Source organism: Artemia sp. Qi Xiang Cuo, chromosome 15 (genome assembly GCF_049724085.1).
Source record: "Artemia sp. Qi Xiang Cuo chromosome 15, ASM4972408v1, whole genome shotgun sequence".
Lineage (NCBI taxonomy): Eukaryota > Metazoa > Arthropoda > Branchiopoda > Anostraca > Artemiidae > Artemia > Artemia sp. Qi Xiang Cuo.
Genome location: NC_142808.1, coordinates 1,349,633 through 1,363,952, shown reverse-complemented (window position 1 = coordinate 1,363,952; position 14,320 = coordinate 1,349,633). Strand labels below are relative to the sequence as shown.

General features: G+C 37.4%; 2 protein-coding genes across 3 annotated transcripts in view; one reads left to right on the top strand and one right to left on the bottom strand.

The window, feature by feature from the left end:
* The window catches only part of Dcr-2 (Endoribonuclease Dcr-2), a 247,146-nt gene extending 244,775 nt beyond the window's left edge, over positions 1-2,371 (top strand). For both annotated transcript variants that reach the window (XM_089101646.1, XM_089101647.1), the window contains exon 23: positions 568-2,371. In XM_089101646.1, the coding sequence (XP_088957772.1) occupies positions 568-769 (202 nt within the window). In that variant the 3' untranslated portion in view covers positions 770-2,371. The remainder of the gene's footprint in view (positions 1-567) is intronic.
* Positions 2,372-8,300: 5,929 nt separating this feature from the next.
* Positions 8,301-8,708, bottom strand: LOC148943214 (protein CFDP2-like). The gene has a single exon (XM_089101765.1). The coding sequence runs from the start codon at positions 8,706-8,708 to the stop codon at positions 8,301-8,303; it is 408 nt and encodes a 135-aa protein (XP_088957891.1).
* Between the last annotated feature and the right edge of the window lie 5,612 nt (positions 8,709-14,320).

Genomic DNA, 14,320 nt, shown 5'->3' with positions numbered 1-14,320 from the left:
GTCCTCTGCCAAAACTCAGTATCTGTATTTTTCAAGTTTTGGGGAAATCCTAAAATGGCGATTTTTTTTGAAGTGGGGAAATATGTGCAGCTATAGAATTTTATCGACGGATTTCTAAAGTTGGTTTTCTTCTCCTGTTTGCTACTTTGTCTGCTGCTGGATGTAGTTACTACGTTTTGCAGTTGTATTATATACCTACTTGGTTTTGGCAAAGATTTTTCTCATTAGATAACAATTTTGTCATTTTTGACTAATTATTTAGTATACAATTATACTTACTAATTATATAAATTATATATACTAATTATTGAAATTTTTTTACAACAATGTATGGCCAGGTTCGATCCAACAAATTATTTTCGAACTAGTTGGTTAAACAGTGAAAATAGAAGAAAAAATTACAATAAATATTTGGTGTCAATATTTACGTGCTTGTTATCAACAATTACAATGGCAAAATTTATACTGATTCGCTTGACTAAACTTATTACTTAACTAAATACTCATTAGTCAATTATAAAGCTAATTACTCGAATAAACCCTCGTGAAATGTTTTATTTTATCTAGTGAGCCACAAGCGGAGAAAGATGGTCGTGTTGTGATGAATGTTACAGTCAAGAAAGGGGACGAAGTCTCTACATACAAAGGATGTGGGCGAACAAAAAAATTAGCAAAATTGGCAGCAGCAAAGATTGCGATAAAGAAAGACAAAGAAATTGAACTAATTGGCAATGCTGTTGATTTTATGGCGCCGAGTAAAATGCCATAAAAGATTCTTAAGTTGTATTTTGTATCTTAAGTTGACGTTTAAAGATGGTTCAGTGTTAAAGTGGGCCAACTTCATAAGCTAGTATTTCTGTATTTATAAGGGCGTTCCAGTAGTTTTGATGTTTCTTAATTGTATATGAATTGTTTCTAGCAATTGTACAATCTTTCATTGACATTAATTCCCCAAAAATTAAAGGGCGGGGGACAAAATCCATTTTTTTTGCATCCATGAGGGAAATTTATCGGTTTTTAGGTTTTTTCAATGAAATGTCAATAAAACGCATTTTTCACTGAAAACAATCTTCCTATAATTGACACCACTGCTATCTTTGATTCAGTGGATTATTTCAACTTGAACAAGAAATTATCTCCCTTTTGATCAGCTTTTTTACATTATTAATTTACGAAAAAAAACTTTTTAAATATAATTTTTTCAAAGAGCGATATTAAAAAAATATTAGTAGAGAAAAAGTAATATAGCAAGTGAAGCCTGAAAAAAAAAATGATTGTGAAAGATTAAATTCAACCTTTTTGTGGCGTCTTGATGGATCCATGCACCCTGGGCTCAAAAACGATTTATTAATATAAATAATTCCATGAAACTTAAAAATGAGAGATACTGCTATCTGTGGACGAATGGAACCTAACCTAAACAAAAATTACGATGAATGATTGATTCAGACTTAAAACAAACAAGTTACCGTAAATAAATGTTGCGATACCACATCTTAAAGCCCCTAATGGCTAGAGGTTCATTTTCACTTTACTGAAAACGATTTGTATTTCAAACAGTATGTCCTATTCGTTAAAGCATCAACAAGAAAAAATCACCAGACAAGATGACCACTAAACAAGAGTCGAGGAAAGAAAAAAAATTCTTATACTTATTACAATTTTGACATTCAAATTAGTTTTACTACTTTGAAAGGTCACTTTTTGTGTCAAAACGTAAATTTTAATTCTATTTTATTCAAAATTATTGAAAATTGACGTCTAAATAAAATCTAAAAAATGAGCATTATTAATTTTTTGAATTAAATGTCAATAAATGATTCACCAATTTATTCTTTTTAGACTTGAACAAATATATTTAACAGGTTAAAGTCGTGATGATTCTTTAGAAAATTTACTGGGTTCCAAATGAATGAAACAAGATTGACTGGGTAAAATATAATGATATTAAAGAAAGAATTCTTAAAAGTTTAAGCAATTTCATATTGCTTTGTGACACAAGAACACTGTTTAAAATGCATTAATTTTTCACGAAAATGACACTCTAACAATTTGGAGGGATTAAGAGGGGATAGCCCCCTTACTTGGTAATTTCAGCTTGTTGTAAGATTGAATTTATTATCCATTTAAATCTGTGTCTTTTAGGTTTAATTTCTTCCATCCTGTTCGTTTTAAGTTTCATTTTTTGTATGATTTTATTTCAGCTTGGTTCAAGTTTTATTATCTTTTTTTTAGTTTGAAAAATATTTCTTTTTAATTAGTTTCAAAACGTGTTTTAGTCTAATCTGGATGAATAGTCAAAATTTATGATCCAATGTTGAATAATTTTTAAATAAAACTCTTTTGTCTAATTTGTGGTCTTCCTGTAGACAACTTTGAATATAGACAAATCTCAGTCCACTATTTTATAAAAACAATCAATCTCTGTTTTGGTGTAACTGTTAAGTGTGTTTAAATCAGGCACGCACCCATGGAGGGTGCTAAAGGGGCCATAGCCCCCTCCCTCTCAAGAAAGAAATCAGCTGAAAAGCTTAAAAATTTTCCTCTAAATACCGGCTTTTCTAAGGAATTTTATCGAGTTTTCCGTTGGTTGGCCCCGGGACCTCCGGTCAGCCCCCCCAATAATTATTTTCCAATTGCGCCAATGGTTAAAATAGATATGTTTCTAGGTCAGGTTCAAAAAAGAGTTCCGTTTTACCGTCTTAAAACACAAAATTTCTGGCGTCACCGATGAGAAAAACCAAATTTGTTTCCAGTTTTTTTTTTGTTTTTTGTCTTCATAGAGTTTGCCTTGGTCCTATCTACAGGCCAAGCGGCCTGTGGCAAAACTACAGACCTCTGGACCATGCCCTTCAAGTTCCAAACCCGGTAGCGGAAAATTCGGAGTTTATTGCGCTACAAATCGATTCAGTCTGTTTTTTCTTTCAAATTTTGTTTTGCCTCATCGAGGCCTTGTATTATTGTTTTTGATGAAGGTCTTTGCTTATCTGAAAAGTAAATACAATAATATATTTGTAAACTCGTTGAATACAGCAAGAGTAGTCTACAAAAAAGAGAAAACGAAGGAAAAGGAAAAAGACACTTCAAAAAACAGCAGTAATAAAAATACACTAGTTTCTACAAAAATAAAGAAAAAGAAACCAAGAGAAAACCTCTTGATAGGAGGTTTATCCATAGGTATTTTAGAACTATAGATTTAGTTTTGAGCCTGCCAAGAAGTTTTCTTCAGGCTAGCTCACTCCTCCGAGAATTTTCAATGGTGTTACTGCCATGGTGTCGATAGTTTTAGTGCACCCCCTCCTACTTACCTATTCTTGGGACTAGGTTGAGGCTGTCCAGCCCAACTCCGCTCCAAGGAGTTGTCGGGCTGTATTCTACTGATATGTCCGATCTTACGTTCGGGGATGGATGTTTTGAATCTAAGATATTTTGCAAAGGATGTTTGAATCCGCGCCAGCAAAGATCCGCTGAACTATGTTCGGCTGATGCGTCCGATCTTATATTTTTTGGGAAAAATCACCAAAAAATTTAAGGCTTTAGATTTCACAATACTCTCTAATATCTCATTTTAAGACTTCCTAGTAGCTCAAAGATCGTTTTAATCACTCAAAATCATATTTATTTATCTATTGAACACCCATCATTCACATGACATGATAAAACGGAGCAGAGGAAGAAGAAAAAAAACATGAACAAGAAATCAATTACTGCATTGAGTATGGTCATAGGAACGACATACAATTATAAAAAAAGATGATAAATTTGAAACAAGTTGTTTTTTTTACCACCTTTAAAGTCCTCCCCTGCTAAATGAAAAACTGATTCCAACAGTATTTCCACTTCTGGAAGTATTCCTGAAAACTGTCTGTCATATGGGTGCGAAGACCTCTATTTTGGCTTGGACGTCGTCAATTAAGTCAATTCTCTTCCCTTTCAGTGGCTATTTCAATTTTCGAACAAGTAGAGGTTGTCACTTACTTCCCACGCCTTGATGGGTATGAGGCAGCAATTGTTGAACTTCACGTCTCTCGGTCCTGGGACGACGACCAGAGCTCCTCCGTTGACTTTGTAGCCTCGTTCTCCAGTGACCGACCAAGGGTTGTATGCTGCATACCGCCTCTGCGCAGACCAGGCTTCTAGCACCATACATTATATGGGGGTCTGACCTCCTTCATTTTTGTCACATGTCCCCATTACCTTCAATGTCTCATGCGAATTTCATGATTGATTAGAGGCTACTTGGTTAGGGCTTGAACCTACACATTCCGTATTCTTCCAGTCCAATGTACTGCAAGTATTTTTAGAGACAATTGTTCTCAAATCTAAGTAGTGTTTTTTCGGCGATTTTTTACTTGCTTCATGATTGAGAACCATATAGGAGTACTGAAAAGACATTGCTATTCAGCTAGAGCTTTTGGATTATTTCGAGCATCTCTACACATTATTTAGCTGAGAGAACGCTGCCATAAGTAATCCGAAGCATTGTTTTCGTGTTATAATTGCCATCTTTGGTTAAAACACTCGCCAGATACCGAAATTTATTTGCTTCTTCTATTTCTAAATCTTCAACTTGAACTGCTGTCATGCTAACATGCCTGCTGTCAATTTACTAACCACTGAATTAGACGTTGCTGACATTGACAACTTGTTAGGTGCCAAATAAGGGAAAATATAGAGGGGTTGAAGAAGCAAAGGAATTTGGAATTTAGTCCAAAATTCTTAAATCGAGAACGCACAATGCTGGGTACGTTGTCGTTGTGGAAGAACCGATTTGGCTGTGGAAATACGAAAGGCGTCGCGCAACATCAGTCAAAAACGAGTTATATATCGATTCCATTAAATTAGGCACGCCCGATTGATCGGTTTAATCAGAATGCACGTATCCCCTTTCGTTCTTGAGATATTCTCAACTTCATAGTCTACTCAAAACACGTTATAACCTAATTTTGACCAGTTTTGCAGACCAAAAAGCGTTAGGTTTTGGACTCCTCCACAACCACAAAGATTATCACATAAGGCCTACCATGAGATGGCCAGAAAGGGAAGATTAGAGCTCGAGAAACATATGAAGGCATATTTTCTAGAACAGCTAAAAATTTTGCAGTATCCTTCAGCTTAAAAGCTGAAAGATAGTTTTGCAGCATTCCTGGCTGACTGTCTACCAATATAGCGGCAATTAGTGCAGCTTACGAGGAAAAATAGCTGTTTGAATTCAAGTTCCCATTGATTAAGGACTAGCTGGTGATTAATGAGTGATAAAAAAAAATTGGCGGGAAAATGAAGGAGTTCATAGTTGGTGGGTCATATAGTTCATAGTTAATTGTTTGTAGCGTAAAAAAAAGTAAATATATGATAAGGCGCCCAATATGCAAGGTGTACCGTATTGAGTTATTGTTGTTTTTTTTAGCATTTATTTTTTATTTTTCTGTTGTTGTTATTTTTTCTCTCATTATTATTACTGGTGTTATTATTATTACTGGACAGCATGTAATAAATTCACAATTAGAATATATTGAAATGTGTCCCCAGTGGAGTCGCTCTCAAGTTTGTCCATTTGGCTTTGATGTTTAATGAAAGATCGGTGTCTCCTCCTGGATGAATTAATGTGCTGGAGCTTGAAAATAATAAGGTAAATTTTGGAAGTAGATATAATGAAATTTTTGATGGAAGTGGTGGGCCTGGTGGTTATTATAGGTTGGAGTGTGAGGATTCTAAATATTTATTCGTAAACCAAATGCAGATCGCATGTAGTGAAGTTTTGGATTGATTTAATGCGTTCCATTTGAATTGCCAAGGATTGAATTCAAGTTTTGATTTTATAAATGAAATTTCCAATTTATCTATTCTTCAGGCAATTGGACTGACTGAAACTTGGTTAAATGACCATAATTTGGAACTTTCACATATTTCAGGATATAATATTTACACAAAAAATCGCAAACTTCACCGACACGGGGTACTGGCAGCGCATATACATTCCGACATCCGAGTAAGTGACTTACTTGACCTAAGACCCGTCCAGCCTTTGTGGCTGTATTGGGGCTTCTTCTCTTCTGAGCAAATGATGAATGTGCCAACGGTAGTTCGATCTATCTGGCGCTAGGCAAAGTAACTGGGGGAGATTATGGCCGGGAAATTGTCGGTTGATCTCTTGCGAGGTCGGCCTTGGCGGCGCGTGCCGTGAACGTGTCCTTCGAATGTGATTTTTGGAAGCTAGTTGGCCGACATTCACTTGATATGGCCAGGCCAGAGGGGTTGTTGGCTTCTGACCCGGTCCATGATGGTACGGGGGCAACAGAGTATTTTCCGAAGGTCTTCATTTGAAACTCGGTCAATGTAAGCAATCCCCGCAATGCGTCTTAGGCATTTAGTTTCAAGGGTTCATCCTCAGTCTTTATTGACCAAGTTTCATGTGAGCATAAAGCAACTGGGACTATGAGGGAGGTGAAGAGTCGCACCTTCCGAGAAGTTGACAGTATTATTTTTCCAGATTGGTAAGAGGTTCTTGAAGCTGGCGCTTGCCAGGCTCTCCTTTTATTGTTAGCTGCACATTTTTCGGAGCAGGGTCTCCAGACACCGGCAAAACCTTGGTTTAAGCTGTATTAACAACCATCCCAAACGCCTCGGTTGCTGCCACTAGTTTGTTGGTGTCAGCTTGGAGTAGATGCTCTTGACTGTTGAGTTCTCGATGTCATCGGCGTATGCCAGTTTATTGATAAGCTTCCCTCCAATCTCTGCACCGTCAACAATTTTAGCAAGTGATAGCGCTTCGTTGAGGAATAGATTAAAGAGGTGGGGTGACAAGAGAAACCTTGAAGAACGCCCGCTGATTTCAGAAACTTCTCTGTCAATCTCTCGGGCGTTTGGACTTGGCTGACGAAGTGTGAATACATATCTTTTATCAGGATCACTATGCTTTCGGGCACTCCATAGTGTAGCAGGATGTGCCATAATCCATCTCGCCATATCAAGTCGAAAGCCTGCTTGAAATCGATGAAGAGTAGTAACAGTTGTCTCGCAAACTCGATATACTTCTCCATCATTTGCCGAGTGGAGAAAATCTGGTCTATGATAAAGCGGTCTTTTCGAAAGCCTGCTTGGTATTCCTCTAAGATATGGTTTGTTAGAGATTTCAGACGGTCAAGGAGTATTTTTGTAAGAATCTTTGCCGGTTAGCTAGTTAAACTTATTGGTCTGTAGTTGTTACAATCGCCCTTTTTAAAGAGGGGGAAGATGGTAGCTTTCGCCCAAGATCTGGGGAAGTGGCCGTTTCCCAGAAACTTATTATGACTTTGTGATAGATATCGATCAGTTGTTTGGGGCCTGCTTTTAATAGTTCTGACTGAATACCATTCAGGCCTGGGCCTTTATTTGTTTTTAGAAATTTTATTGCTGAGAGTACTTCCTCTCTTAGTGGAGGAGGGTTTGGGTCAACTGGGTTCTGCGGTTTTGGGAAGGATAGTAAGATGTTCGGGTCAGGCGTTATTGTGGGGTTTAGTTTTTTGCAGAAGTGATCCTTCCATCGTTCCCGTCTTCCCTCGGAGCCCGTGTTTATCTAACAGTGTAGGAGCGGTCGAGGACTTCTTTTTTGACAGTTCACGGAGTTTCTTGTGCATTAAGTGGCTGTAACCTTTTTGTTAAGGCTTCTTCACACTCGCGACATTTTTCATTGATGTAGTGTCTTAGAGCTAGCCGGATTTTCTTTTCTACTTGGCGTTTCAGTCTCTTGTACTCGTCCTTGCTTTGTCGGTCTACCTTGTTAGCATGGGCGCACTTCTGCCCACATAGGTCAATAATTTTGGGGTTCACGGTTTATGCGAATGGGTTTGAATTTCCAGGATTTCACTAGCAGTTTCTCTAATGATGGATGCGCTTTCGTCGACCTATCGGTCAATTATTTCTGCTGTTGGAGCTTCCATGGGTTGGATGCTCGACAACTTGTTTGAGAGTGCTGTTCTATACCAGTTCCTTGTTTCTATGTTTTCAACAGATCAACACGATATCTTGTTAAGCTTTTATTAGGTTGTTGGGGCTTCCGAATACGCATACGGAGACATAACTAGAACGTGATCTGAGTCGAAGTTGCCACCGGCTATGGAAACTGTTTTCAGTACTGATGATTTCCATCGGTTGCGGACAAGTATGTAATCAATCATGTTTGCAGTGCAGCCGTCTGGGGATCTCCAAGTGACTTTCCTTCGTTCTCTATGACAGGACATGGTGTTTGTTATGAAAAGTTCATTATCCCCACAAAAATCGATGAGCATTTCACCTTTGTGGCTTTGCCGCCCATGCCCATACTAGCCCATGACGTCTTCAAGTTCATCATTTGAGTGTCCGACAGTGGCGTTGAAGTCCCCAATCACGAACAAAAAATCTTTCTTGGGAACAATGTCAACGGTGTGTTGGAGTTGGCTGTAAAATTCTTCGGCTTTTTGGTCTCTCCGGGACGAGTCTGGGACATAAACTTGGATTATGGTCATATTGGCAATGGATCCTTTCAGGCGAATGTTGACAAGGCGTTCAGAGACAGGATGGACAGCAAGAAGAGACTGTTTGACTCGCTTAGAGAGGAGGAAACCGACACCTTTGCGATGAACATCACTTCTTCCAGACGTGATGAGGGTGAAATCGTTTATTCTTTCTATTCTTGTGGAGGGAAGGTGAGTCTCAGATAGTCCAACGATGACCCAGCGGTAACGGTTCATCTCGTTTAGGACTAGTTTCCCTTTTTCCTGGTTTGGCTAGTGTGCGTACATTTAGCGTTCCGAGTGAGACATGTTTTTGGGGTTAGGATAAGTGAAGTCTTCTCCTACTGGAGAGTCGTCCTGTCGAATAAATGATCGTCGGCTGCCCCGGACACGGTAAAAAAATAATATTAACATCATCATCATCAATATCATTCTTGTTATTTGCAGCTCTGGGTCTCATACCGTCGGTTACCCCGGACGCGGTAGCTCGAATTCTTACTTTTTTTTTATTCGCCATTTTCATCATTAATATATAAGAGAAGGAGTTTCATTGGTAATTTGTCGGGGTAACAGTAAGCCACTCCTCTCTACCCTTAGCAGAGGCCATTGTCAATAGTCCCTCTAGAAAGGGATCCTCCCGTTCGGTGGTCTGCGATGCCGAGCAATTTTTCCTATTGCTGGGGGAAGGTGTGTAACTGCCGGCACATGTCCACACGCCGGTGAGCCCTGCACGGTGTACATCAGCGGGGCCTTCCTCCTCTTTCGCCTATATTTCTGACCCCCGGGCGAGGGTGCCCCAGTTTAAATTATGGGCCCCCAGGGCCTGGTTCCCCCCTTGGTCCGCACCTCCTGTTCCTTGGAGTTACCCTACATATCTGTAGGGCATTCCCATATCCACCACCTGGGGACGCGCTGAGTGTCCTGGGGGTAGCCCCCTACTGAGAATGTGACTCAGTAGGTACTCAGTCCGAGAGGATATTTTAATATATAAAGAAATGTTTTTTGAATCTTTTATTTTGCAGTTACAGCCGTCTGGACGTTGCGGTTATGTTCTGATTGTACATAGGCCAACGTCAGGATCTCCTATTGAGTTTTATGAATTGCTTGAAGAACAGTTGGAAAAGATCCCACATCGAAGTCCTATTTTTATAATGGGAGATTTTAACATTGATCTATTGGATAATGGATCAAATACAGACCGATTCTTAAGCTTGATGATTTCATTTGATAATATCCCTGCTATTAATATTAGTGCTCATGTTACGAGGACGTTGTCGAAATGTCTAGATAACATATTTTTGAATTATATGCCTGGTAGTCCGAGTGTTCTTATAAGTGATACTTCTGATCATTTTGGTGTATTTGCAAGCTACTCGGTAAGTGTTGATAAGGAAAAGTCCGCAAAGATGAGCAGTCTTCAGCTGAGGATAGTACTCGATAAAGATGCACTTTTCAAATGTAAAAATGAGCTAGCCAATAAGGATTGGAATACAGAGTTTTCATTCTTTGCGGATATTGACTCTAAGTTCAGAATCCTTTTCCAAATAATTCAGGAATCCCTGGAAAATGCACTAAAAATATTAAGAAAAATAGAAGAAAAACTTCAAAGAAGCCTTTGATTACACCGAGTTTATTGAGATCGATAAATAAGAAGAATAATTTGTATGAGAAAAAGGTACATCATGCCTGCGATATAAATGAGCGAATTTATAAGAGTTATCGTAATGCCCTAAAACAGACTCCTGCGAAGGGCTAGACGAGATTATTATAAAATAGAATTTGAAAAAGCATCTGGAAGTCTTTCGAAAACGTGGAATGGCATTAAGACAATCATCTGGAGGAATCCCTCAGGGAAATTTCCGTAAGGATGGAACCAGTCTTACTAGTCCAGAGGAAATTTTTGAAGAATTTGCAAACCATTTTTGGACGGTGGGATGGAGAGTGAAAGAGTTGATTATAAGCAAACAAGGCGACCAGGCTTTTCAAAATTACCTTCCCAAGGAGTTGGAAATCTTTTTAAATTTACACCCAGTTCAGGGATCCGAAGCTCAAAAAATTGTTTATGGTATGAAAGGTTCGGCTGCTGGCTCTGATATTGTTTAAATTAGAGCAATAAAAACATATTAGGAAGTGATTGCTCCAGCTTTTGTTTCATTAGTTAATCAGTGTCTAAAAGAGGGAGTGTTTCCGAGTTGTTTTAAATCAGCGAAGGTTGTACCAATACATAAAGGAGGGAATACTGGTAATGCTGAAAATTATAGACCAACTTCGATTTTACCCATTTTGTCTAGGATATTAGAAAAATGCTTTTCAGTCAGAATTTATCAGTACCTGGAAGACCAGAGAAAATTTACTCCTAGACAATTTGGATTCTGTCAAGATCACACTACTGAGCAAGCAAATATATATTTGACTGGAATTATTAATATGGCGATAGATAATGGATATGAAGTGGCAACTGTATTTTTAGATATTGTAAAGGCTTTTGATGTGGTCAGTCATGATATTCTGTAAATGAAGTGTGAAAGTTATGGGATTAGGGGTCCAGCTCTTTCGTTTTTACGTTCTTTTTTGCGTTATAGAAAACAATATGTTCAAATTGGTAACATGGGTTCTGATGAAAATTTTAGAGAGTCTGGAGTTCCACAGGGTTCGGTACTTGGACTCTTATTATTTTTGATCTTTGTGAATTATCTTCCACAGTCTGTAAGTAAACTGGAAACAAGAATGAGTGAGATCGTCAAAAAGGATAGTACGGCTACAGTGCCTATGTTTGCTGATAATACTTCTTTAGTGGCGATCGCAAAGTCAGAGAGGTTGCTCCTAGAGAGTAAGAGAATCGCTAAATGAAGCTTCAAGATGGGTGAGAGTGAATCAGCTATAGGTGAACCCTACTAAGAGCACTTTTCTCATATTTTCGAGGACATCGAACTATTATTGATGGATACAGCATATAACATATGAAGATGGTATGATGGCTCGTCAAGAGGTAGTAAAGTATCTTGGCATTATTATAGATGAGATTCTGAGTTTCCGATCCCATATTGAAACTTATCCCAGATTTTGTAGCGTAATTTGGGGATAATTCGTAAATTTAAATATATGTTTCCAACTAGTATACTTAGGCTTCTCTTTTTTTTGTTAATACATCCTTATATTTTGTATTGTTCTTCTGTATGCTTGGGTACATTTTCTTCGATTGTTAATCCTGTGTGAATTATTCAAAACTAGTCTATTAGAGCATTATCAGGAAAATCAGAAAGAGAATCGGTTCGGGAAGTTTATAGAGATCTTAGGATATTGCCGGCCGCGGGTCTTCAATATTTTTAAATATTGTTTATGTATAGGCACAATGTGAACTAGCTGCCGGAGTGTTTTAACGGTTGGTTTTATAGCCAATGGAATGTACATGACCAAAATACTAAGGTAAGAATGATTATTATATTTCACCTGTAGTGTCTGCCAGGTCCAAGTTTTTTTTATTATAAAGGGTTTAAATTTATGGAGTAATTTGGATAATGATAAGAAGAAGATAGAAAATTTTAGTTATTTCAAAGGAAAATTGAAAGAAAAATTACTAAGCAAGTATAAATTTTAGTTTTGTTTGTTTTGGAGGAGATTTGATTTAAATTAAGTTATAATTCTTTGTTGGTTGGTGAGTCATCCCACAGAATGGATATGGCATGTAGTTGCTGCCCCTGTAGTATTTTTTTTTTCCCTCTTTTTTTCTTTCTTTTTTTTACCTGATTCACCTCATGTAAACCGTTTGGTTTTGGATGAATCATATTGATTACTGTATGTAAATTGTTGTTAAAGTTTAATAAAATATATCAATAGAGGCAAATTGATAAAGCAGGATACCGCAGGATAAAAAAAAACCTTTACTTCACATTCGGCCGAATTCGTCACGGCCTCCTCGTTCGTGATTAGACTGAGCTCTTTCGAATCTAATGATGAATCCTAGATTCGGTCGCCTTTACTACTGTGTCAAAACCCATGCCTCGTCGCCTGTTATTACTGTATGCTCTCTGGATTCATATCACCTCGATTAAGCAGTTCTTGGATCACTTCAAGTCGGTGTTCTTCGAACTCGTCTGACAACAATTTTAGAACATATTTCACCGAAAATCGACGCATGGCCAAGTCATCAGTTAAAATTGGCTGAATTTCTTAGAGACTCATTGCCCTTTTTGCAACCTTTCTTTAGTTTATTTCTATTGTTCATAGAACGCTGTCGGACCATTATTGGCGGGAACACAAGGATTGGCTAGATTTCGAAAGTGAATACACCCCACTGGTGGAAACTGTTTCTGGTTAGTAGTTTTTGGCGCTAAACTCAAATTACTACATTCATGACTTTTATTAATACTAGTTTATGCATAAAAAATGATTATAACAGTTGAAGCGTGGTTAATTTCTGACTGGCTTGCTTTTGCTCTCCTTATTCGCGAACTGCCAGCTCAATTTTCACATTCTGCCAGCACAGTTTTCACATTCTGCCAGCACAATTTTCACATTCTGCCATTACAATTTTCACTAGCCTGTCTAGTGTCAGCTTCGCTTTCCATTGCTTTTTCGCGATAACCCTTTTTTTGCCGCTGAGAATCCTCACCGGCAAAAAAGTGAGATTCATTGCCTTTTCGCTTGTCGCAAAAATCCTCCCGAACTTTCACGTTGTTTTCGAAATTTCAGTGTGGAAGGCTGAATAGACCAGCGGTTATCCTCGACTAACTAGCGGCCATCTTTAAATATAAAGACGTCTTTCACCGAGCTAGACATTCGTCGCAAAAATTTTCTTTTAAGAGTACCTACACCTCAATATATCCCTATCCTATAAACAAAGGAAAGGCAAAAGACAAAAAAGATTTTCTTTTAAGAGTACCTACACCTCAGAATATCCCTAACCTATAAACACATGAAATTCAAAAGACAAAAAAAAATTTCTTTTAAGAGTACCTACGCCTCAAAAGATCTCTATCCTATAAACAAAGGAAAGGCAAAAGACAAAACAGATTTTCTTTTAAGAGTACCTACACCTCAATATGTCCCTATCCTATAAACAAAGGAAAGGCAAAAGACAAAAAAAATTTCTTTTAAGAGTACCTACACCTCAACATATCCCTATCCTATAAACAAAGGAAAGGCAAAAGACAAAAAAGATTTTCTTTTAAGAGTACCTACACCTCAATATATCCCTATCCTATAAACAAAGGAAAGGCAAGACAAAAAAAAATTTCTTTTAAGAGTACCTACACCTCAATATATCCCTATCCTATAAACAAAGGAAAGGCAAAAGACAAAAAAAATTGCTTTTAATAGTACCTACACCTCAATATATCCCTATCCTATAAACAAAGGAAAGGCAAAAGACAAAAAAAAAAATTCTTTTAAGAGTACCTCCACCACAATATATCCCTATCCTATAAACAAATGAAATTAAAAAGACAAAAAAAAATTTCTTTTAGGATTAACTACAAATCAATAGAGCAATAAAATACACAATCCGGATAGGCAAAAGACAAAAAAAAATTTCTTTAAATATGAAATAAGCAACAATAGAAACAACTAATACAAGACCTAGAAAGGCCCTAGACAAAAAAAAATTGCTTATATTTTTAACAAACAAACAATATATCCCAAAAATGAAAACAACAGAACTCCAAAAGACAAAAAAAGATTTTTTTTTAAGATAACCTACACCTCAATTTATCCATAACATATAAACAAAGGAAAGGCAAAAGACAAAAAAAAATTTCTTTTAAGAGTACCTACACCTCAATATATCCCTATCCTATAAACAAAAGAAAGGCAAAAGACAAAAAAAAAATTTCTTTTAAGAGTACCTACAC

Coding starts and splice junctions, on each gene's coding strand:
- LOC148943214 (XM_089101765.1), bottom strand. CDS start 8,708: ATGAACCGTTACCGCTGGGTCATCGTTGGACTATCTGAGACTCACCTT.